The 22207-nt window shown below is 35.1% G+C and overlaps 1 protein-coding gene across 1 annotated transcript in view; it reads left to right on the top strand.

The window, feature by feature from the left end:
• Positions 1-22207, top strand: part of RYR2 (ryanodine receptor 2) — a 286628-nt gene that overhangs the window by 158782 nt on the left and 105639 nt on the right. Inside the window, exons 41-54 of the mRNA XM_062489006.1 lie at positions 2218-2361; positions 4238-4511; positions 7230-7344; positions 7930-8062; positions 9169-9272; positions 10639-10774; positions 11455-11641; positions 12136-12241; positions 13393-13513; positions 14798-14967; positions 16673-16893; positions 18212-18302; positions 20834-20974; positions 21685-21848. Of these exons, the coding sequence (XP_062344990.1) occupies positions 2218-2361; positions 4238-4511; positions 7230-7344; positions 7930-8062; positions 9169-9272; positions 10639-10774; positions 11455-11641; positions 12136-12241; positions 13393-13513; positions 14798-14967; positions 16673-16893; positions 18212-18302; positions 20834-20974; positions 21685-21848 (2107 nt within the window). The remainder of the gene's footprint in view (positions 1-2217; positions 2362-4237; positions 4512-7229; positions 7345-7929; positions 8063-9168; positions 9273-10638; positions 10775-11454; positions 11642-12135; positions 12242-13392; positions 13514-14797; positions 14968-16672; positions 16894-18211; positions 18303-20833; positions 20975-21684; positions 21849-22207) is intronic.

Genomic DNA, 22207 nt, shown 5'->3' with positions numbered 1-22207 from the left:
ACCAAGGAAATATCCTTATCTTTATCTGATTAAACTAGAAGGGAATGCTATGTGTTTTGCTTTGTAAGCATCTGTTTTTCAGGCTGGCAAACCCAGTTCCTTCATTCTCTCCTTATGGGGCAAGCAGTCCAGACATTAGTGGATCATGTTAGATGCTTTCCAGCTTTTCAATATTTTTATTGTGTTTGGTAACAGGAAATGTAGATGAAACAAATAATTTGGATAAACACTTGAAAGGAAAACAAGCTTTATCTTTTGATTCTTTCCATTTTTTCTTTAGTTAGTTTTCCATCACTCTCCTCTGAAATTACTTAGCATAGTTTTTTTTCATTACCTTTTTCTTGTGGAGGAAAATAGGAATTTGCATCACCTACAAGTAAAAATTTAATTTTGTGAGTCGGAGGGTACATTATCATAGAGCAGAACTAATTTCTCTGTATATTGAAAAATAAGTAAAACACATACTAAGTCCAATGTTCAAATGCTTATTCAGCCACCTCCTGGGGATTTACATTTTGTGGAATGGTTGAGAGACAATGTATTGGAAGTTTGCAAATCAAGAAAGCACAACTAGAGCTCAAGGAGTAGCATAACTGTGGGAAAACAGACATTTCATTTGTGTAATTTCAGACCATGTCTGTGTTCCAGTTGATACGGCATTTCAGTGTCTTTACTGTTAGTCAGTTTGGTTGAGGAGACTGCCATCCAAATGATTTTGTAATATGATTTAGTGTGTAATATGAATTTACTGATGATCATTGCTTAGTGTAGCGTCAATTGCCCTGTTACGACAAAGTACAACAGAATAACTTTTAATAGAAATGGAATTGTATCTAATGCAAAAATATCAGACCAGAACCAGACTAGAACCAGATGCAATAAATTGAGAAGAATGATGTTATGTCATGAAGAAACATCCTATGCAATTCAAGACTGCTAAAGAACTCTTACAAAACCTTTAACTTCAATATTTATTTTGGAAACTAAAACATCCAGAAAATGTTTGAATAATATTTTTGCTTGGACTTAGTGGGAGTAATAGGCACAGCTCAAGATTTTGAACTCCTCTGCAATATATGCATGAATCAATAAGTTTAAAAATAAGAGAAATGAGCTGATAGGAATCCCATGAAATTCAGTGTTGGGAAGTATAAAGTCTTGCACTTGGGAAGGAATAACTCCAGCAGTAAGGGCCAGCTGGGAACCAAATTACAAAGTAGCTTTGCACAAAATCTGGGGTTTTCAGTACAAGAGAGATGTGGCCATACTGGAGTTGAGGCCAGGGAGGAGTCATCAAAGATAGTTAAATTCTTGGAACATCTTTTGTACAAGGAGAGAATGAGAGGACTGGGATTTAAGAGGAAGTTCAAAGGGAGATAGTGTCAATGTATATAAATACATGTTGGGTAGTGGGAGTTAGAAGGCTAAGAGATTTTCCTCAGAGATGTCTAGTGACACAAAATAAAAATCAGGAAATACTACTTGTTTGTTACTGTAGGGTGATGGAACTCAAGAATAGGTTGCTCAAAGAGATTGTGGAGTCTCTTCACATTAGGAGATAATCAAAGCCTCACTGGACATGGTCCTGGAGCAACTTGCTCTTGTTGCTCTTGTCCCTTTTGAGCTGGGAGGCTGGACTCTAAAGGCTCATTCCAAACACAGCTGTTTTCTGATTCTCTGAATCTTCACATTAATTGTTTTTACATTTTTATACCTTGTTATAGTAATGTCATGAAAGAACCCTGTATTGTGAGGGTGGCTACTTCTGACAGATCACTGGGAAGTATATTTTTTTTGTAATGCTCGTATTTTCACTTCTTTTGTATGTTCTACCTAAAATTCTTTACTATCACTTCAGCCACACTGTATCTCTAGGGACTATATCTTCACTTCTGAACTACATATATCCAAAACACAGGCATCAGTGTTAGTGTGGAAAAAATGCATACTGGGGAAAATGTATTTATTATATGTTTTATGTATACCATCACACAATTTATACACTGAATTTCTAAGGTTACCTGATCCTTACCTGCACTTTCCTGCTTGGCATATATGCCTGTTCTATACTTGCTCCAAATGCTGGTTAAGCATGTCCCATATAAAGCTCTCAGAGCAGATCAACAGTTCAGTTTAATTATGTTTATACACACAAGATGTCTGTAGCTTTCTTAATTTTATTCTGTCACTACTTCGTGCATTTTTTTTTAATTTCAGGAATTGAACTAGATGAAGATGGAACCTTGGATGGCAACAGTGATTCAACCATTAGGGGTCGCCTCCTATACCTTATGGAAAAAGTTACATATCTGAAGAAGAAACAAGCTGAGAAGACAGTTGATGATGATGATAAGACATCCTGTAAGCAAAATTAAATCAGTTTATTGCCACTTAATTACAAAAGGGAAAAGAAGCAGACTAGGAAGTTCTTCACATTTTCAGCCAAAACAAGGTGTATTTTTAGTGAAATATCTGGACATCCTAAAATTTGTAGCTTAACTCAGAACAAGCACAAATGGATTTATTCGGCAGATTTGTCTCCCAGTGGGATGTAGAGGAAAATTTCTTTTAGTGGCACTTTTGCCCACATCCTTTGTCGACTCAAACTTTTCAGAATGTATCTTGCTTTTAATAGAATTAGTGGAGACTTAATAATTGTAGCAGAAAAGGACCTGTTTTATGAGAATTTCCTCAGCTGCAGCAGCTTCAAATCAGTATTTGCATGATCAGCATATGAAATAGTCTGCAGTTAGACTGTAATTAGCAGAATCCTCTCCACCCGACCTAAAATTCAAGATTTGCTGACTGCAAGTTCTGTTGTTTTTTTCTGATACTTTCTGCCTTTTCGTCTTGATAAGAATCACTGCCAGTGGCTTCCTAGTTCTGCAGTTGGTGCCAACTGACTATTTAAATTTATCTTTTTATTTGTCATTGTTGCTTTTATTTTTATCTTTTTGCCCCCTTTTTCCTGTGGTATGTTGTGCTTTCAAATGTCCTTATCTTTTATGTGGTAATTAGGGGCTAGGCCCATGCAGAATCTGGTGATGAATCTTATATCTTCCTTATTTTTTCATTGTAGTAAGCATAAAAGCTCTATGAAACCTGATTCTCTTTCTCATATTAGTAGAAAGAATAGTATTAAACAAACAGATCCACAGGTAGGTGAAATGCAGCATTGCAGTTGTCAAAACAGGAACAAAGTGATTGCCTACTCCTGGGATTCTTCATTTAAAAAAAACAAAACAAAACAGAACAAACCAACCCATCCAAAAAGCTTAGCATTGTGTCCCTTGTTATTAATTATTTCAGTCCTTCTGAAATATCAACCTGGACACATTTCATCTTTTTCCTTATTTTAGAAGTGTTTTTATTCTTAAAAATTGCTCTACTCCATGTCAGTGGAAACTCCAATAGTATAGTGCGTGGACAGTAACAATGAAAAACATTAGTACTACTCTTCTTCTCCCTTTCCCTGTATTAGCGCAATTTCTCTTCTTTGTTAAACATTATATTTTCTGCCTACTCCTATTTCTTCAGTATATCTCGGTAAGTACTTTTCTTTTTGTTTCTTAGGTTGAGTTAACTTGAAATTACCTTAACTGCAATTAGATAGCTTGTCTGTATCAACATATCTTTTCTATACATACATATATCCCAACTAATAAAGATTATCAGTGACACTTGCAGATACAGGTTTCTTGCTTCATTAGAGACTGAAATGGGAATTTGCAAATTATTATTTCCAATTTAGTTAGTATTAGTGTCTCTATTTCTTTTGAAGGGCCTTTGTCTTTGGCAAAGGAATAAGTTAAATTATTTTGTTGTCAACATTATAAAAGTTTAAGTGTATACAGAGCTTACACATGTAAATAATATATAATTTACTTATCCTATCAGTATGATTTTTCAGCCTTGCTTCATAATAGGCTAAAAAAGCCCACAGACATATATTAATAGAAAAATATTGAAAGCAAATACAAAAATAAATGTGGTAACTTCATGAGCATCCTCTAAGTCTTCATAATTCTTAGTATAGGCTTTTGGTTTTGAGATATTTCTGCTTCTCTTGTGTGGTTTTATTTCTCTTTGATAGGCTGCTAAAGAAGTACCAAGGAAAAGATGCTTCTAAGGAATTGAATTCATTCCGATTCATGCTGTATAGTGGGTTCTGAGGGACTTAGCAGCTGGGAGATGAGCAATTATTGGTAATTCAGTGACATGTTTGTTTTCCTTGCAGCTACTCTCCAGCAGCTGATTTCGGACACGATGGTGCGTTGGGCCCAGGAGTCCGTGATCGAAGACCCGGAGTTAGTGAGGGCCATGTTTGTGTTGCTGCACCGCCAGTATGATGGCATTGGGGGCCTGGTTCGAGCCCTGCCAAAGACCTACACCATAAACAGTGTGTCTGTGGAAGACACCATCAATCTTCTGGCATCCCTTGGCCAAATCCGTTCCTTGCTCAGTGTCAGAATGGGGAAGGAAGAGGAGAAGCTCATGATTCGTGGATTAGGGTAAATAACTGGGGTGTAACTTTTTTGGTTTGGTTGGTTTTTTTGTTTGTTTGGGGTTTTTTTTTTGTTTGATTTTTTTTTTTTGGTTTTTTTTTTGGTTTTTGTTATTTGCTGCATGGTGATGGCTAAGGTTGTACATGAAGTTTGAATCTGAACATGGGTGTAATTTCAGGCACTGATCTCAGTTGTATAGTATCCTCAGTAGTAAGATTAAGCCTTTGCACCATTATATGTATCATATAGGGGGAGAAGCAGTTGACATCTGTAAGACTTCTGAAAAAAGTTGAAAATATGTATGTAATATTTTATGATATCGGAACCTATCTTACTACTACATTTTAAGTAGTATGGCTGTGAAGAATCCTGTCAAGAATGCTATCCATTTTTTATGAATGCACTGACTATTGGCTCTTGACACAAAGGTTTCCTGCAGCAGTCAGTTAATGCAGTTATGCCTACCCATGTCTGTTCATATGCCATCCTTTTTATTGTACTAAATGTAGATGGTATATCTGAGCTAGGAAGTAGTTCACACACTGTTATTCTTCCTAATTATATGATTAATAATAGTGAAGTATAGGCTGAAGTAAGAGGTCCATTGCAGGAAGCAGTAAAGCAAACATGATAGTCTCTAGTAGGAAAGAGATTGGTTGTTTTCTTTTCTCTCATGTTTTTCATGTCTTTTGATAGTAAGCATCAGCTGTGATCTATTCAAAATCTCCAGTCAGCAAGAGCAATGAGAACCAAAGATAGCATTATATAAAGAATTCCACGAATGCAAGCAGAAGCAAAGCTTTTGTTGTTGAAAACACTTCCTTTTTGTTTTTTTTAGCTTTCTGAAAATCTCAAATATCCAAATAATGTCTATACATAACTATGTATTGTCATTATAAACAATGCCTATTTCTTAGGTTACTGGCAGGTCTAATCAATGTTTCATGGTTGTTGAAGTCTTTGGCATACCCGTGGTAAGGCTTTGGCAAAAGGCAGGGGCTGCCAACTGTCAAGAGACATGAAGTACTGGTATTTCTAAATCTACCTTTTTATGCAAATTGAAAATGTTTCATTTCACTCCAGTTTATGAAATCTAAAATGAGTGTGTAATTACTAGATTTTGTTTTCATGTCATGTTCTGCGTTTAGTTCTTACATTTTTTTTCTCGATATTTTCTACTGTGAATTAAGAACCAAGATTTTATAAGAACCAAGGATCTAATGTTAACGGAGTTTTTGCTGATTAATAAAAGTCTGGTGGAAATTAAGCCAGTGATCTCACTACCTCTTTTTTGGTAGTGTCTATGAAGCCTTTTTTAGCTTCTAAGTTACCCAGCTGTGCTATTTGTACCTTTTGCAGGCTAACCTGAGCTCCAACACCTATTTGAAAATGCTTTTTTTTTTTTTTTCCCCAGAGTGGTATTCCTTTCTTTCAACTGAGAAATTAAAGTGTTATTGCTGATTTAAAACTCAGTTTCCTCACAAATGTTAACATATTTTTTTCCCTAAGTGTGAGATTTTATCATACAGTTCACAGTTAAACAGAACACTGAAAGTGGATGTAATTTGCAAAGTAGGGCAATGTTGCTGGCCAGTCCTTGAGGTGACATTTTGACTTTGTGTACTGCTTTCTGTAAAAGAAAGCTGCTGCAGATAGCTAGGAATTTAGAATGTCTTGGAAGATTGATACCATTGATGTCTTTTTCCAAGCTTGAAACATTACTGCAGAAAGGAGATGAGACAGCTTTTGGAAGCATGATCACTGATATGAAGTTTGGTTTTTGGTTTTGGGAAAAAAGTTACTGGGAGTCAAAAATTCAGTGTCACATAATCTTCTTCACATCTCATCTTTTAAAAAACTGAGTTTTCCTTTCCTGAGTGAAGGAGTTTTAGGTCAGGAAGGAAAAAAAAAAAAACCAAAAAACCCAAAAAACCACTGTTTAAAATGTACAGTGAAATTTGAGCAGTTGCCGACAGTATTTTCTCTAGTGACCCGCTAATCCTTTTCTCTTGTGACCTAATTGCTTTCACAGTTATTTATGGTTGAATTTGATTTCAAGACTGATTATAGTTTTTTGAAATTTAATTACTCTTTAAATTAGACATTTTTATTGGATATGGTGTGTCAAATAAAATATTTGCATTATGATCTTAAAGCCAGATTTTAAATATGAAAAATCTGTCCTGACAAAGTATGTGAAAGAGAAGAGTTCTGCTGAACAGGATCTCATGAATAATATTTGTGCAGCTTCTGATTTTGACACTTAGAAGATAGCTGGATACCTCTTTCCCCTAGGATTTTTTTATTGCTTTCAATGGCAGATAGCAAATGTCTCAACATTTTAATAATCTAAAAAAGATTCTGTGTCTAAAAATATTGCATAATTGAATTTAAAATTTAAAATAATATAGCAGTTTTGATGATGTTCTTGTCACAACATAGTTTTAGATCTGAATGGAATTTTTGATGAAAATAGAAGTTTTCTACTGCAGTGTAATAAAGGGGTAATCTGTGCACTAACTATAGTGTGGGAAAACAAAGGTCATGTTCTTCCACAATGTGCATAGAAAAATAGACAGGAGAGATTGTAACTCATTGGGAAAAGTCCCTGAGGTAATTTTTTACTTCAGGAGGTGGTGAAGAATTGCACAGTAAATCAGCTTTGTGAGTAACGTAATAGGTAAACTACTGGTCCATAACCATTTTTATTTTGTTTTCCTGTAGAGACATCATGAATAATAAAGTATTTTACCAACATCCGAATCTCATGAGAGCTTTAGGCATGCATGAAACTGTCATGGAAGTGATGGTGAATGTGCTTGGAGGAGGGGAATCCAAGGTAAAGCTATTCACTGCTAAAAGGCAGAGAGTTTAGGATAGAGCTGTTCAAAGCTTTTCCCTATAGATGCTAAGCTGTCACTGGAGGTACTGGGATCATAACCACTTACTAATTTTCATTAGCATAATAGTTGAATAAGTTTTTTGGAAGAATCTGTCCTTCCATTCCAGAGGAAGATATTATTAACATTGTAATTTCAGATGCTTTAAAGGAAAAACTGTAGCACTTTCTATGCTTATTATGTTTTTAAGGGGAGATCTTTCTATCAACTAATTAAAAAACAACTCATTATTACTCTATGCAACTGAGTATACACCTTCTTTCATGTTTGAATCTAGAATCTGTGGGTGATCCCAGCTTTAGTTTTTAAAGCTTATACCTTGATCTTTGAAGCGTAAAGTGTTTCTAACTACCTGAGAAAGTCCTGCTGATTCCAGTGAGAAACCTAAGCAGTTAATTTCCCTGAGGAGCAATGAGTACGATGCCTACATATTAGTATGTTAAAGGCTTTATGTAAATTACACTTTGCCTGTTATATGTCTGTATTAGAGTTTGAAATTCAGTCTGTTTTTATTTGCTTCTTAGGAAATCACTTTCCCGAAGATGGTGGCAAACTGCTGTCGTTTTCTATGTTATTTTTGCCGCATCAGCAGGCAGAATCAAAAAGCTATGTTTGATCATCTTAGCTATTTATTGGAAAACAGCAGTGTTGGCCTTGGTAAGTATGAAAATGAAATTTAAAATTTCCTACTGATTTATAGATGAGCCCCGCTCTTTTTTTACTCACTATGTATTGAAGTTTCTCCTATTTCCTCTGCAAAATATCTTCATTAACTGTATTGCGAACTCTAAACAACTCCCCTGGCAGTATCATTAAGTTGAGCTAATATAGTGCATTTTGTTCTATATGCCTTAACATTCAGAGAGACTTAGTGGTTAGTGGTGCTAATTTTGAGGATCAGGTTATGTTCCTGTTTTTACAAAGAGAATCATTAATAAGTTTTGGTAGCATTTCATTACAGCTTACGTCTCACTGCTCAAGCTTGCATCCCTACACTTTTTTCTGTGTACTGGTTAGTATACAGCTATGGCAGTGGGACAAGCACAGAACTCATTTGCTTGATTAGATGCTCAAAAATGAACCTTGAAGCTTTCTTAAATATGTTTGCTTTCCTTTTCTCACCTGAAGTGTTGTAGAGAAAATACATTTATTCTTATTTAATTTAGTAGTTTAAATTGACAGAATATTAGTATTCAGGAATCATCATGGTAATTTTTTACATGATCACAAATGTTTTAATGTAAAGGCATGGGAAAGAAGTATAAACTCAAAATTTTTGAAGAGGAAGAGCCCAAATCAAATGCCTTTGGAATGTCAATATGAAAACCTTAGATTTTCCTAATGCTATATTTACTGTCATTTTAAAAGGAAATACTTAGCTTATAATCTAATATTTTAAAGCGTAAAGATATTTTCTATTTCAGTGGATTTGTCTGTGTGTTAGACATAAAATCATGACTGCATTTTCTTCAAAACAAAGTTGTGTCTGTTAGGAAAATGAGATCTTAAAATATATGATGAGAAGAGGAATGTGTAAGACAAGCTGCTTTTTGCTTGAACATTCATACTGTATTTTCATTTCATATCAGTGTTAAATTTCATGCAAGTACGTGATGATTTATTATAAACTGAGATGTATAAATTATATATTTATAATTGTGCCAAATAATTACAAAATGTTGCATGTTGTTAAAAAAAGTTAATGCTTTTCCTATGAATTCGTTAGGGTTTATTAAATTGGTGTTTAAATGTTATTTTAACAGCCTCCCCTTCTATGCGAGGGTCAACTCCTTTGGATGTTGCCGCAGCGTCTGTAATGGATAACAATGAACTTGCTCTGGCTTTAAGAGAGCCTGACCTGGAGAAGGTTGGTAGCTTCTTCATCAAGCATTTTATTTCCACTGTGGAGAGGAGGAGATACTCCTTTCTTGGAGTAAGCTAGATCCAAGATTTTATGGGAGTTTCTGGTACTTTTCAGGGGAAGACTGAGAATCTGGTTGTTTGCTTTTTCTGCTGGCGATCTGAAGAGTTGAACTGAGTTTGCGGTGATTGCACACACAGCTGTAGCCAAAAGGAGTTGCTTCAAGGGCAGCTCTTAATTTTGCACTAGTGGAGTCCATATCCAACAAAACTTTGTTGCTAAAATCTTTCTTTGTTGTTCATTTGAGCGGTGACATGCAGTGGTGACATAAGACAATAAGGGTTACTAGGAACTTTGTGACAATTTATTGCAGTATATGACAAATTTTCATAGAGATACCTGTCTATACCTGTCATATCTTCCCCTAACATTTAAACTTGTTTCAGAAAAGTTGAAGAAATTTGAATTAATTGCACTGAAGGTTAAAACACTCAGGAGAACCTGTGACAATTGTGTAGTATGTATAAATTGCTGCAAGGAGGAGGAATAGAATAATAGTTACTCTGTCAGTAGTGGATTAAAAAAGCAGGTTAACTAATAGAAAGACAGATTCAAGGTAGACATGAAAAACTTTCTTAAGAAAAGACAGAGGAATTGCAATATCCAATTTCTTTTTGAAGGCCTCAAGTTCTGGAGATAATATAATCTTCATAAGAAAACATCTGTCAGGAGTAATAAAAGTGCAGACGTTTTTTCTTGGAATAGGAAGATGGACCATGTGTGTTTATAAGGAGAGTTTCAGTCTTACCATTCTTATAAGCACTCAGCAAGAAGAAGCTGTCCAAACTGGCTAAAGGCTATGCTTACAATTCTTCCACTTCAGGAAGGAAAGGGCCAACTGAAAACTACTAGTGAGCCTATAGTCCTGAATTACAGGGAGTGTTACTGCTGTGTGTTTAAAAAAGAAAGGGGAAAAAAAAAAGCAAGTGAAAATAAAGAGTAGACCTTTTATTCTTTATAAAAGAAAAGATGTGTTTTCAATCATGGATTGTGTGTAGTTGGGGAATATTGCAAAACTGACTGATTTGTAATGCTCAGAGTTGCAAGTGAAATGAGGTAACAGATAGCAAAGCATAGTTCTTGAGAGAGAAATGATGGAATTGAGATAAGTGGGTCTTGCAGTTCATGGCAGTTAGTGAGCTAAGTGAGCTAAGAAAGAGGGTGGTCTTCTGACTTACCCAAACCATGATATGGTTTTGTCAGGGATAAGAGATTGCGGATACCATATCCTGACAATGTATAAGGATGCTTACCTTTGAAGCTGTACTTCTTTTTAACAATTAATATATTTTTTATCTTACTTTGCTTTTAGGTGGTTCGATACTTGGCTGGATGTGGGTTGCAGAGTTGTCCTTTGTTGATTTGTAAGGGCTACCCAGACATTGGATGGAATCCAGTTGAAGGAGAGCGATATTTGGATTTTCTTCGTTTTGCTGTTTTTTGCAATGGTAGTGTGGAAGCCTAAACATTTTATAACTTCCTCCAATATCCAAATAAGATTGTAATTTTAAATAGTAATACAAGCCAGCTTGGTAAGATACTGTGAATTAAAAGAACCTGCAGAAAGAGTAGAATTATTCAAGACACACATTAGCTTCTATGACTTTTGAAATGGGCATCTAGGCATTCATCTAAAGCAAGCCTGTGCCCCATTTTTTTGATCCAGCTCTGGTTTTTGAAATGCCCAGGTCTCCTTTGGAAGTAGAACAGAGAGTGCTAAATCTTTTAGTGATAAATTCATGGTAGATACAGAACCAAACCCCCATCTTTTAATGAATATTTAGATTCAGTTTTCGTGTTCAAGCAATTATATTGGTCCTCTCAGTAACCCTTGCACTTGACTTCACTAAAATTCACTAATGTTGTTTCAGTGATGCTTTGAACATCCTTCACTACATAGTTAATTCCTTAGCTCTAATTTTGAATTAAAACATGTTTTGTTTTTTTTTTTTTATGTCACTGCAGTGATAGAGGAGTCTGTGTGTTTATGTAACTCTGTTGTGATAGTTGAACTATTTTGTAATAAAAAGTATCTATGCATTCTGCTCTTTTGTGTACCTTTTTCTGATCCTATTTCAGAACTCTTTTTGATATGATCTTTTATCCTGATATTTGTTCTGTGTGGTAGGAGAGAGTGTGGAGGAGAATGCTAATGTTGTGGTCAGACTGCTTATCCGCCGGCCTGAATGCTTTGGTCCTGCTCTGAGAGGAGAAGGAGGCAATGGGCTGCTTGCTGCCATGGAGGAGGCAATACAAATATCAGAAGACAGAACAAGAGATGGACCTTCCCCAAGTAATGGATCTAGTAAAACCCTGTAGGTGCAGCAGAATTTCTTACATTGTCATGATATTTGTTTATTTGTTTTGTAATCTTAGATGTGAAATTACTTTTTTTGTTTTAACACATGAATTATTAGTTCATTCTTCCTTAGATTCTGTGTCGGAGAGAGATTTATCTTTTGCTAACCAGTGCTTCCTCTGCATTATTAATTTAAGTAACTCTAAGTATTAAGACATCTCTAGAATTCTGTTTGTTCTTTTTCATTCCATTAAGAGTCAGTCCACTGATGCAAATTGAGACAGATAAATGGTACCAGTGGATGCAAAATGAGACAGATAAATGGTACCAGTGGTTACAATGGAGATGTTGCTACAATCTTTTAGGGACAAAATATATTCTGGCTTAGTCTCCTGTAAGTCCATTTGTTAACACATTTTCTTTATTTATTACTGTGATTAAAAACATTTTTTTGTTGTTTTGGTTTGTTTTTTTAATATTTTGTTTGTTGTAACATCTAACTAATTACAGTGAAATAGAAGAACAAGAAGATGACACTATTCACATGGGAAATGCAATCATGACCTTTTATGCTGCCTTGATTGATCTCTTAGGACGTTGTGCCCCTGAAATGCATGTAAGTTTTATGTCATCATACACTGGAAGGTAAAGGCACAGTTGTTTTACTGATCACTGGTTTGCCAAACATTTTTTTCTCAGTATCATGTTACCAGGTACTAAAGCAGTGGTATGGCTGCATAGTATCTTAGTGGACATAATGTCTTGTTCTACTGATTGGCAAGGGGAAAAGAGATGCTCGAAGCTGTCCTTTTTAAAGGAATTTTTCACTTGATTTTTTTTTTTTGTTTGACTGTCCATTGTGACAACAGAATTCCTCAAATGTTCCTATTTCCTATGGTGTAGCGTAATGTATTTTTTTTATAAACTGAGGTTTTATTCTTCATATCCTTCTTTTAAACAGACTTTCTAAGTTGCACGTAAAAAATGTAAATTTTATAAGGCATTCTTTTAAGATGTACGGATAAGCATTATACTTGGATATATACATCAACATCTGAAAATACATTCAACTGACAAACCTTCTCAAGGGAAAGATGTCACTATTTCAGTCATAAAAACTTTACCTCTTATCTTATAAGAGATTGAAACTATGTGAAAATATTTGTTGTTTATGATTCAATATACATTATTATTCTGCAGAAATTCAGTTATACATAATTTCTCATTTCACCCTGAAATGTACCCTGATTAATATACATCAGTATAGATCAGTATCATATTTGTGCAGGGCTTGATAACTTGAGAGAGGAGAGATATATGTAGTTAACAAGGTCAGTGTATGAATACCTGTTTTGTTTGAATGAAAAAAATTGTCTTTTTTTCTCCCTGTCTTGCTGCTTTTTTTAAAAACAAAAAAATCAATTGAGATATTTGAAAGTGTCTCATTTGATCAGGACAAAACTCCTAATTTTTTTCAATCTGAGAATCCTTATTTTCCTCCCAATGCCTCCTACCATATGCTGCTACATTTTAAGGCTTTGTTTACAGGCTTTGTCTAATTTCTGTTCTGAAAATGAACTTTGTTTTATTTAATAAGAAAACATGTTGATTTTTAGACTTTGCACATTTGCATCCTTGCTACAGTAAATCAATGCAGATTGCATGAAATTTACATTGTTAATTACAAGGCAATTTTGGGAGCAATTGTTCTTTTGTACATAAGATAAAAAGAAGATCTTGCTAAATTTTTATTTGTATTGTTATTAGCTAATCCATGCTGGTAAAGGGGAAGCCATAAGAATCAGATCAATTCTACGGTCTTTGATTCCCCTTGAAGATTTGGTGGGAGTGATCAGTATTGCTTTCCACATGCCAACCATAGCAAAAGGTAAGATTTTTCTACATTTTTTCTCCCATCCTATTCTTATGATTTGTAATTTATTGACATATTGACACTCATACTTTTTTCAGCATTTAAAAATATTATTGAAATTCAATTACTTACCATGTAATTTAAAAAGATCATGTGTTATCTCATACGTGTTTCAAAAATCCTTCTGCATGCTATAGTCAACAGTTCTGGGTATCCCTACATCACTGGTATAAATCCTGTTAAATTGAATTATGAAAATCTGTTGCAAGTTTGAAAAGAAATTTTAAAATGCATGCTTTCTGGTTTTAGAACTATTTTAAAATACAGCAGTCTCATTTCTCAATAACATAATCCTTAGCTCTTGCTGTTCTAACCCTATCAATTGTTTCTAGCAGATCTTACTAAGACACCAGAGTTGTTCTCCAGCAACTATGGTGAAGAGATAGGTGTGACATACATAGGCAAATGCATTTCTTTGTTTTTCCTGCCTATATAAAATCGATTGCAATAGTGGGAGCTATGTGAGCACCTATATAAAAGGGAAAGGGATTACCTCTGCTTTTTTGTGTCTCTGGAGAGAAAACATTGTAAATGCAACCTGGATTGTTTAGATACTTACAGGACAAGACTTTCTGATAGGTTACAGTAGAAGAGATAAAAAGATCAACCAGTCTATTTTGCTATTACTTTTTTATGTTCCAAATAAGTGAACCTATGTTCCAAATAGTCCTATAGGTGAGATCTCAGTAGCAAACTACAACTCATAGACACAGAAGTACTTGTTTACCTTCCAAAATGAAAAAACCAAAATTTTAAATAATTCAATGAAGTCCTTTCAGATATTTTGAAAGTTTTGAGATATATAGGATTTTTTAGCACATTCTTAATTCTTGGTCATAGATTAAAGATATGCTCACCAATGCCACACTTCCAGGATCTCTGATGTAGCATTCTTGTAATTTTTACTTTCATCTGCTTCTACTGAGAACTAGGAAGTTATGTGGGTTAATTAGTATGTTTTAGGTACTTATCATTTAGAATGTCCACTGTTAATAGCCTCTTAATATAAAAACCATGAACAGAAAAGAAAGCATGCAGGGACTTTGAGGTCTCTGGGTAGAATTTGTCTTATGCATTCTTTTTTATTTAATTGTAAGTATGTTTCCTTCGTATAGCAAAAATATGTGGAAGATGCCAAGGTGTTAACAGACTTAAAAGCTCTGACAAGTAGCAGCATGACTGCCTAATCTGCTGATGAAGGAGAATCCTTGTCACTGAAGTCTTATTTCTTCCTTTTAGATGGTACTGTGGTGGAACCTGACATGTCTGCGGGGTTTTGCCCAGATCACAAGGCAGCCATGGTTTTGTTCCTTGACAGGGTCTATGGAATTGAGGACCAGGATTTTCTTCTACACCTTCTTGAAGTTGGCTTTCTGCCAGACCTCCGTGCTGCTGCCTCATTAGATACGGTAAGGGTTGCAGTCTGTTTTATTTTGGTTTTCTTACCTTATTGAACACGACAGCATTTTTAATTCCTTGAAAAATATTTTTTTACGTCTTCATATCATCTGTGTTTCTCAGATCCTGTCTGAACTGCATGTTGCTTCTGAGCTTTGATAATACTTGAAGATGCATTATCTAGTGTAATGCTCACTTTTTAAGAGCTTGCACTGATACCCTTATCTATAAAGGATGTAATGCTTTTCCCCAAGAGACTTTCTGAGTTTGTGGTATGTAATCAAAACTAGATGAGCTGCCAATGAAGCAGCTGGAAAGAAGCAACTGGGAGCCTCTTTCCAGAGATAGACACAAAGTGTTTATGCTTTTGTTAAGGACCCCTACACTTACTCAGATATAGACTACATTTCTGTTTTCTGCCATTTTTTTTCCCTTGTGAGTCTTATTTCCATCTAATTTCTTTTAGCTGTCTTGGTCCAGAAAGCTTAGATTTAGAGAGTTATTTTGAGGGCTGAGACATTAAATTTGGTTTTCCTATTTGGCCTTTATGGCAACATTTTTTCTGGAAATAATGATGTTGTTATTTAGGATCATAGAAACATACAGTTGTTAAGGTCAGAAAAGACCTCTAAGATTATGAAGTCTATCTGTCAACCTAGCACCAACACCATGTTCGCCATTCAACCATATCCTCAAGTGCCATATCCACTTTTTGGAATACATATATATGTATGTGTGTGTATATATATATATATACATATATATATATATGCACACACATATATATATGTATTTATTTTTTTAACATTTCCAAAATTATGAGTCCACTACTTACCTGGACAACCTGTTCCAAAGCTTGACATCCCTTTCTGTGAAGAATTTTTCCCTGGTGTGTAATCTAAACATTTCCTTCTGCAGCTTGCGGCCATTTTCTTCTCTTCTTTCTCATCACTTGGGAGAAGAGACTGTCACTACAGCCTCCTTCCAGGCAGTTGTAGAGAGTGATTAAGGTCTCCTCTGAGCCTCCTTTTCTCAAGGCTAAACACCCCCAGTTCTCTCAGCTGCTCCTCATAGGACTTGTGGTCCACACTCTTCGCCAGCTCCATTGACCTTCTCTGGACATGCTCCAGCACCTCCATGTCCTCCCTAAAGTGAAGGGCCCAGAACTGGAGATGGGAGGTGCAGCCTCACCAGTGCTGAGTGCAGGGATCACTGTCCTTCTGGCCACACTATTGCTGATACAAACCAGGATGCCGTCAGTCTTCTTGGCCACCTGGGCACAAGTTCATGTTCAGCTGTTGAACAATACCCCCAGGTCCTTTTCTGCCAGATATTTAAGAAAGAGGAGGTGAGGATTTTTAACTCACATGGAACTTGGCCTTGTTCATAGCAAAAAGATACTGACTTGTATTAACTGATTTTGGAGTGTTCTTATTCAGCAGCTATGACATTCTTCAACATAATCTTGAAAACTATTTTGTTTTTGAATGGCCACATCTACTATTTTTGTTTTCATTCATTAAAAACTTTAAAAAGCTGTCTATGAGACTTTAAAAGCAGCAGAAGATAGGCATCTAGCTCCAGTAGGTACCGTATCCTCATTTCTGTGTTTTGGAAATTTCCCCCTTTGTAACTGCAGAACAAAAGCAACAATTTATTTTCATTTGTAACCACACTGATAAGACATGTCTAATTTCTGTCCCGTTTAATTTATAGGCTGCTTTAAGTGCTACAGATATGGCTTTGGCTCTGAATCGATACCTTTGCACAGCAGTGTTGCCTCTCTTGACCAGATGTGCTCCTCTGTTTGCTGGCACGGAGCACCATGCTTCCCTCATTGATTCCTTATTACACACTGTGTACAGACTCTCAAAGGGATGCTCTCTTACCAAAGCTCAGCGAGATTCTATTGAAGAGTGTTTGCTCTCTATCTGTGGGTAAGAAAATACTCCTGGCTGTACAGGAATGCTAAGTAATAAAGTAATCTGTGATATTTATAATACAGGAATGCAGAATTATGCCACCAGTCATGTAATTAAGATTTTTTTTTTCCCATCAGATGATTGTGATAGTTTTTAAGATACTGCATTCAATTTGCAGCTTTATTCATCACCAGTCATTCCTCAGTCCTCCTTCATTCAATCCTCAGTTATTCTGCCATCATCAAATATTTTAAATTAAAATCTTGATGATTAACAAAGAGGATGCAAAAAGACAAAGCTCGGTAATTGTGGAGTTATTGATACACTGAACTGCCATTTAAATAATTTTAGCTGTGCAGATTTGTAGTTGAAATTCAGTAACCTATCTAAATCTCTTTAGAGGTTTGTTTATGGTGTGTTCCATTTGAAATCCTAATCCATGACTAGTATTGTTATGTCTCTTTATTGAACAGCTTTGGGACAGATTTTGTGTGTCAGCAGGGTCAAAGCCAGTTGATTATTATGCAATTTTTCATAAATCCACAGGCTCAATTATGAGAAGCTGTGAATTCAAGTTCTAATTACAGTCAACATTTAGGCTTTCAGTTCACTGGAGGATTTGGTTTGGTGTTTTTTTTTTTTAGTATTTCACCATGACACTATCTTTTTTTTTATAGTATGGAGATGTGCTCAGAAATTACAGACATTTATATTATAATTCTGTAAAGAATGTGTAAAAAATATATCACATTTGATGGTATTTGATATAGATATATTGCATTGATAGGAACCAATAGAGTTGACCAGATGCTACTATTTATCTGGAAAGCTTTAATGTCCATGCCATTCTGAAATTCATACTGCAGCAATTTCTTCTGTCCTTCCAGTTGGTGCCCACTGCTGTGTCTTGTTCAGCACTTCTAAAGAGATAGTGCTCTTACATCTTCATTAGTTTCTAAGATATTTTAAGAGTAATTGAGATACATTGCAAGAAATTAACATTATATCTTTTCCTCAAGGGCATGGTGATCCTAATACACCTAATCAAAATTCAGTATTTCTTTTCCTGGTTTTCTCTGTTTGTAGATCAGATGTTTTCTTGGTTTCTTTGAAGCATTTGATTTGCAGCTTGTTTAGAATAATTTCTTTGGTATACACTTGTTTGCTTTCCTCTGGACCCCTAGTGCCCTAGTGCCACAAGTAAAATCTTATTATTTCATGCATTTGAAGAATTTTAACAGCATAAAACTGATATGTTGCTTCTATGCATTTATCAATTATTTACATGAAACTGTGCTTGTACACCCTTTTGAAATGGTCTGTCTGCTTTCAGGCAGTTGCGTCCTTCCATGATGCAGCATTTGCTGAGGAGATTAGTATTTGATGTACCCCTCTTGAATGAACATGCAAAGATGCCTCTCAAGGTAAAAGTAAATACTAGTATTCAACAACATTCTTATTAACAGCATGCAACAGAAAATAGTTGCATGAAGAAGATTCTCTGTAATCTTTGTTATTTCCACTCTGCAGCAATTTAAGACCATAGTTTTGAAGTACAAATGGTTGCTTTGAAAGAAATTCAGTCTGATTTACATCCATCCATGTGGAGTTATGAAGTCTGGGTCTAATGTTTGCTTCTCCTTTAATTATTTCTTGTTTGTTTCAGCCCATGTGGAATCAGAATAGAACAAACTTTGGGGGAAGGGCGCAGAATCCAGTGCACAAAACATAGCAATTTAGAGGACTCTCTTTCAGTTGTTGGTGCCTGGAAATCTGTTAAGCAACAATGTTTAATAGTAATGCTGCATTTTATTTTCAGCTCCCAAAAGTTTAGCTGTATCTTTTTATTCTGGTTCCTAATGCATAACAAAAATGAGGGTTTTTCCTTTTGGAGCTGACACATTCCATAAAGAATCCTGATATCATTATCAGTGTTAATAAACATTTGGTTCCACACCTTCCCTACTGTTTTTCAGCAGTCCCTTTTAATGCTTTCCCTCCACAGATTCAAATTAGATAATTAATATTTTCTTATTTCATACATTTTTATGCTTTAAAGCACATCAGCACATCTACAACTCTGATATAAGAGGAGGAATTTAAATTGTTAATCTCACAGCCAGGGCCTGCTGCTGAAGTCCTGCCAAGGACTTCATAATTTGGTTATGCCCCCCCAAAAATCCTCAATCAAACTAAAGATTCTGGAGAGCCATTCTTCCATGTCTGTGTGAGAAAAGCAGTTGATAATTTAGTATACTGCCCTGAATTGGACCCTTCTAATGCATTATGGCATTTTATGTCTTGATAAAACCAGATAGTAACTTGGCACTTCCTGAATGGCTGTAGTGCTTTGGGGTTTGTTTCTTTTGGAGGGGGGGGGGGGGGGGAAGAAACAAATCCAGTTCCTGGACATCTGTTCATCAAAAAGAAAAGATTTTATAATACCCAAGGGTCATGACTGCAGTGGGCTGCCCTTGTTGCTGAACTGAACAGTAAGGAAATAATCATTGGATCCTTTTGGCTAGTCAGGCTTTGTGAGAATACAGAGGTGAAGAGAACCATGGTGTTAGCATGGACAAAGAATTTTGCTCATTGACACCTAAAAGACTAATAGAAGCTTATGAAGGATTTGAACTCTTTGTCTGAAGACAGATCTATAACTTTTAAAAGGTTTCACTGACAGTAAACTGATTTCCAGGGAATTCACAAAGGACTCCTACCCCTATCGGCTGTGTTTCTGATTTGAAAGTATTGTAGTATTGCAGTGTGCATTCCTTACAGGCTTGTACTGGCAAGCCAGTTACAGTAATGTAAAGAGGCAGCTGTAAGTTAATCAGGCATCTGAAAATGTAATTTTGCATGGGAAGAGAGGAGAAAATGATGAAGGCAAATCAGAATACAGAGCTATCTACTGTGAATACATTTGCTGGTTTCTACAGTTAAGAATTGCCTCAGGTTTTAAGCAGTATGCAAATTCAAATCTGTGATGCTGTTCCTGTATTCCATATAGTTCAGACATTTTGGAATAGAATGGCCTTGTTTTTATTTCCTGTTAAATAATATTCAGTGCTTCAGAATTAGATATTTCTCTAAGAATAAACCTACCTTTACTCTCTTGACTAGGTTTGAAAACATACTCATGTATATTTTTGTCCACACATAGTCCAAAAGCAAACCTGTCTGGCCATTACAGAATTGAATGTAGTTACAAAAAATATTTTCAAATACATATTTGACTTGTAGAGCCTATACTTCTGAGACTCCCGTTATTCTACATAAATAATAAAACTTCTGCCTTTTAACATATGCCTCTAAGTTCTTCTCTGCAATTTTTCTTAAATTGTCAAACAATTTAATTAGTAAATATATATTAACAGATTATTTCAATATTAAGACATAAAAATATAGTTCATGTATTGTTTTGGGATTTTTTTCCTGATCCACTGAAATTGTAAAAGAGCAGTGCAGTATCAAGATGAAATTTTTGGCTACCAAAATCCTTGTTTCTGCATATCAGATGTGGCTTGGTTTTGTTTTGTTAAATTCCTGTCTTTATTTATGCTCATATACACTTTCATGTAAGATATAAAAATATATATGTAAATATACATATATAATTATAAAATATGTATATATAAATACATGTTATGAATGTCTGCATTTTTCCATCTTGAAGTTTGTTCAGACTGGATTAAAGGAAATCGTGTCAGCTCTCTACTGACTGTGACTTGCAATATTTTGCGAAAAGCTTTGCAAAATGATATTGAAACAAAGATGAAAAAACTGCTCATTCTGGGTGTATATGCACCAGTGATTTAAAAATGCATGTCCAACATGGTTTATTGATAAAAATATAGAAATTTTTCTGGTAGCATTTATGTAATGTTTGAGTGCCAGAATGGAGGAACCTCAGTAGTTACATTTCTATTTGCTTTCAAAATATGTTCTGTTTCAGTTGCTGACAAATCATTATGAAAGATGCTGGAAGTATTATTGTTTGCCAAGTGGATGGGGTAACTTTGGTGCTGCCTCAGAAGAAGAACTTCATTTATCCAGAAAGTTGTTCTGGGGTATTTTTGATGCTTTATCTCAAAAGGTAAGTACTTTTAGTATCCATGTATTAATGTAAAATCCTTAGTGTATAATCTTTTTTCTTTAATCTGTAATTTTTACCCATCTTATATCAGCACTGTATCATCCACTTTGAAGGAAAAAAATACAGGCTTTAGTAAATTGTAATCATCCTCTTATAGCTTCTAATATAATGTAGGTATGAAATTTTATCTCTAAATCAAAATATTATAACATTAAAGCAATAATCTTGAGGTGTATCTGTACAGATTTGTACACTTCTCTGTTTAGTAGTTGTACTTTCAGCACCCTTGAATCAATTCTGTGTTAAACAGAAGTTTAATAATATGTCTTGGTATGTAGTTATTATTCATTCCATGACTCTTTTTAACAAACCTGCTTAAAATTTCATGAGTTTAGTTTCAAATCTGTGTGTTAAGGAATTCTGTGTATATTTCTCTGCTGTGCTATCTTCCTGGCATCTGAAAAATGTTTAGTGTTGCTACCAGTGAAGTCAACACTTTTCCCATTTATTTGAGCAAGATTAAGACTTGCATCTAACTTTCTGCTTTGGACAGTCAGTTTTCTGTATTTTCAGAACGATAATTCAGTTTCACACTAAGTACAACAGCCATTTTCTGACTGCTTGGTTTCATCTGTAGCTGCATCAGTTCCAGCAGTGATGTTGGAAGTTCCCATTCACTACTCACGTTCTGTCCCCTATGTGTTCCACAGAAGTATGAACAAGAACTGTTCAAACTGGCTTTGCCTTGTCTGAGCGCAGTTGCAGGGGCCTTACCTCCAGATTATATGGAATCAAATTATGTCAATATGATGGAAAAACAGTCTTCAATGGATTCAGATGGGAACTTTAATCCTCAACCTGTTGATACCTCAAAGTAAGGAATTACTTCCTTGCACCTGTTTTTTTGATCATGAATGTGTAAAAGAGGAGGGGGGGAGTCTGTTGTTTGGTGTGATGTGAACTTAAAACTTCTCTTCTGAATGCTAACTTTATAGATCTTAATATTTTTAATTTATGTATTTATTTTAAAGCAAGTAAAGCAATAACTTGCAAGTTACATCATTATTCTCTTGGTTAACATAGAATATTTTTAGTGCATTTTTACCCAGAAGATAGAGCTATCCAATTATCTTTGCATGTCGGCTGTGAAGAAAGCAGCATTCTCTTAAGAGCTGAAAAATTAGCCAAGTCTACATCATCCCTGTCATTATTAACATATGTCAATACACTAAT

This window comes from Cinclus cinclus, chromosome 3 (genome assembly GCF_963662255.1).
Source record: "Cinclus cinclus chromosome 3, bCinCin1.1, whole genome shotgun sequence".
Lineage (NCBI taxonomy): Eukaryota > Metazoa > Chordata > Aves > Passeriformes > Cinclidae > Cinclus > Cinclus cinclus.
This window is presented reverse-complemented; position numbering and strand designations above follow the sequence as displayed.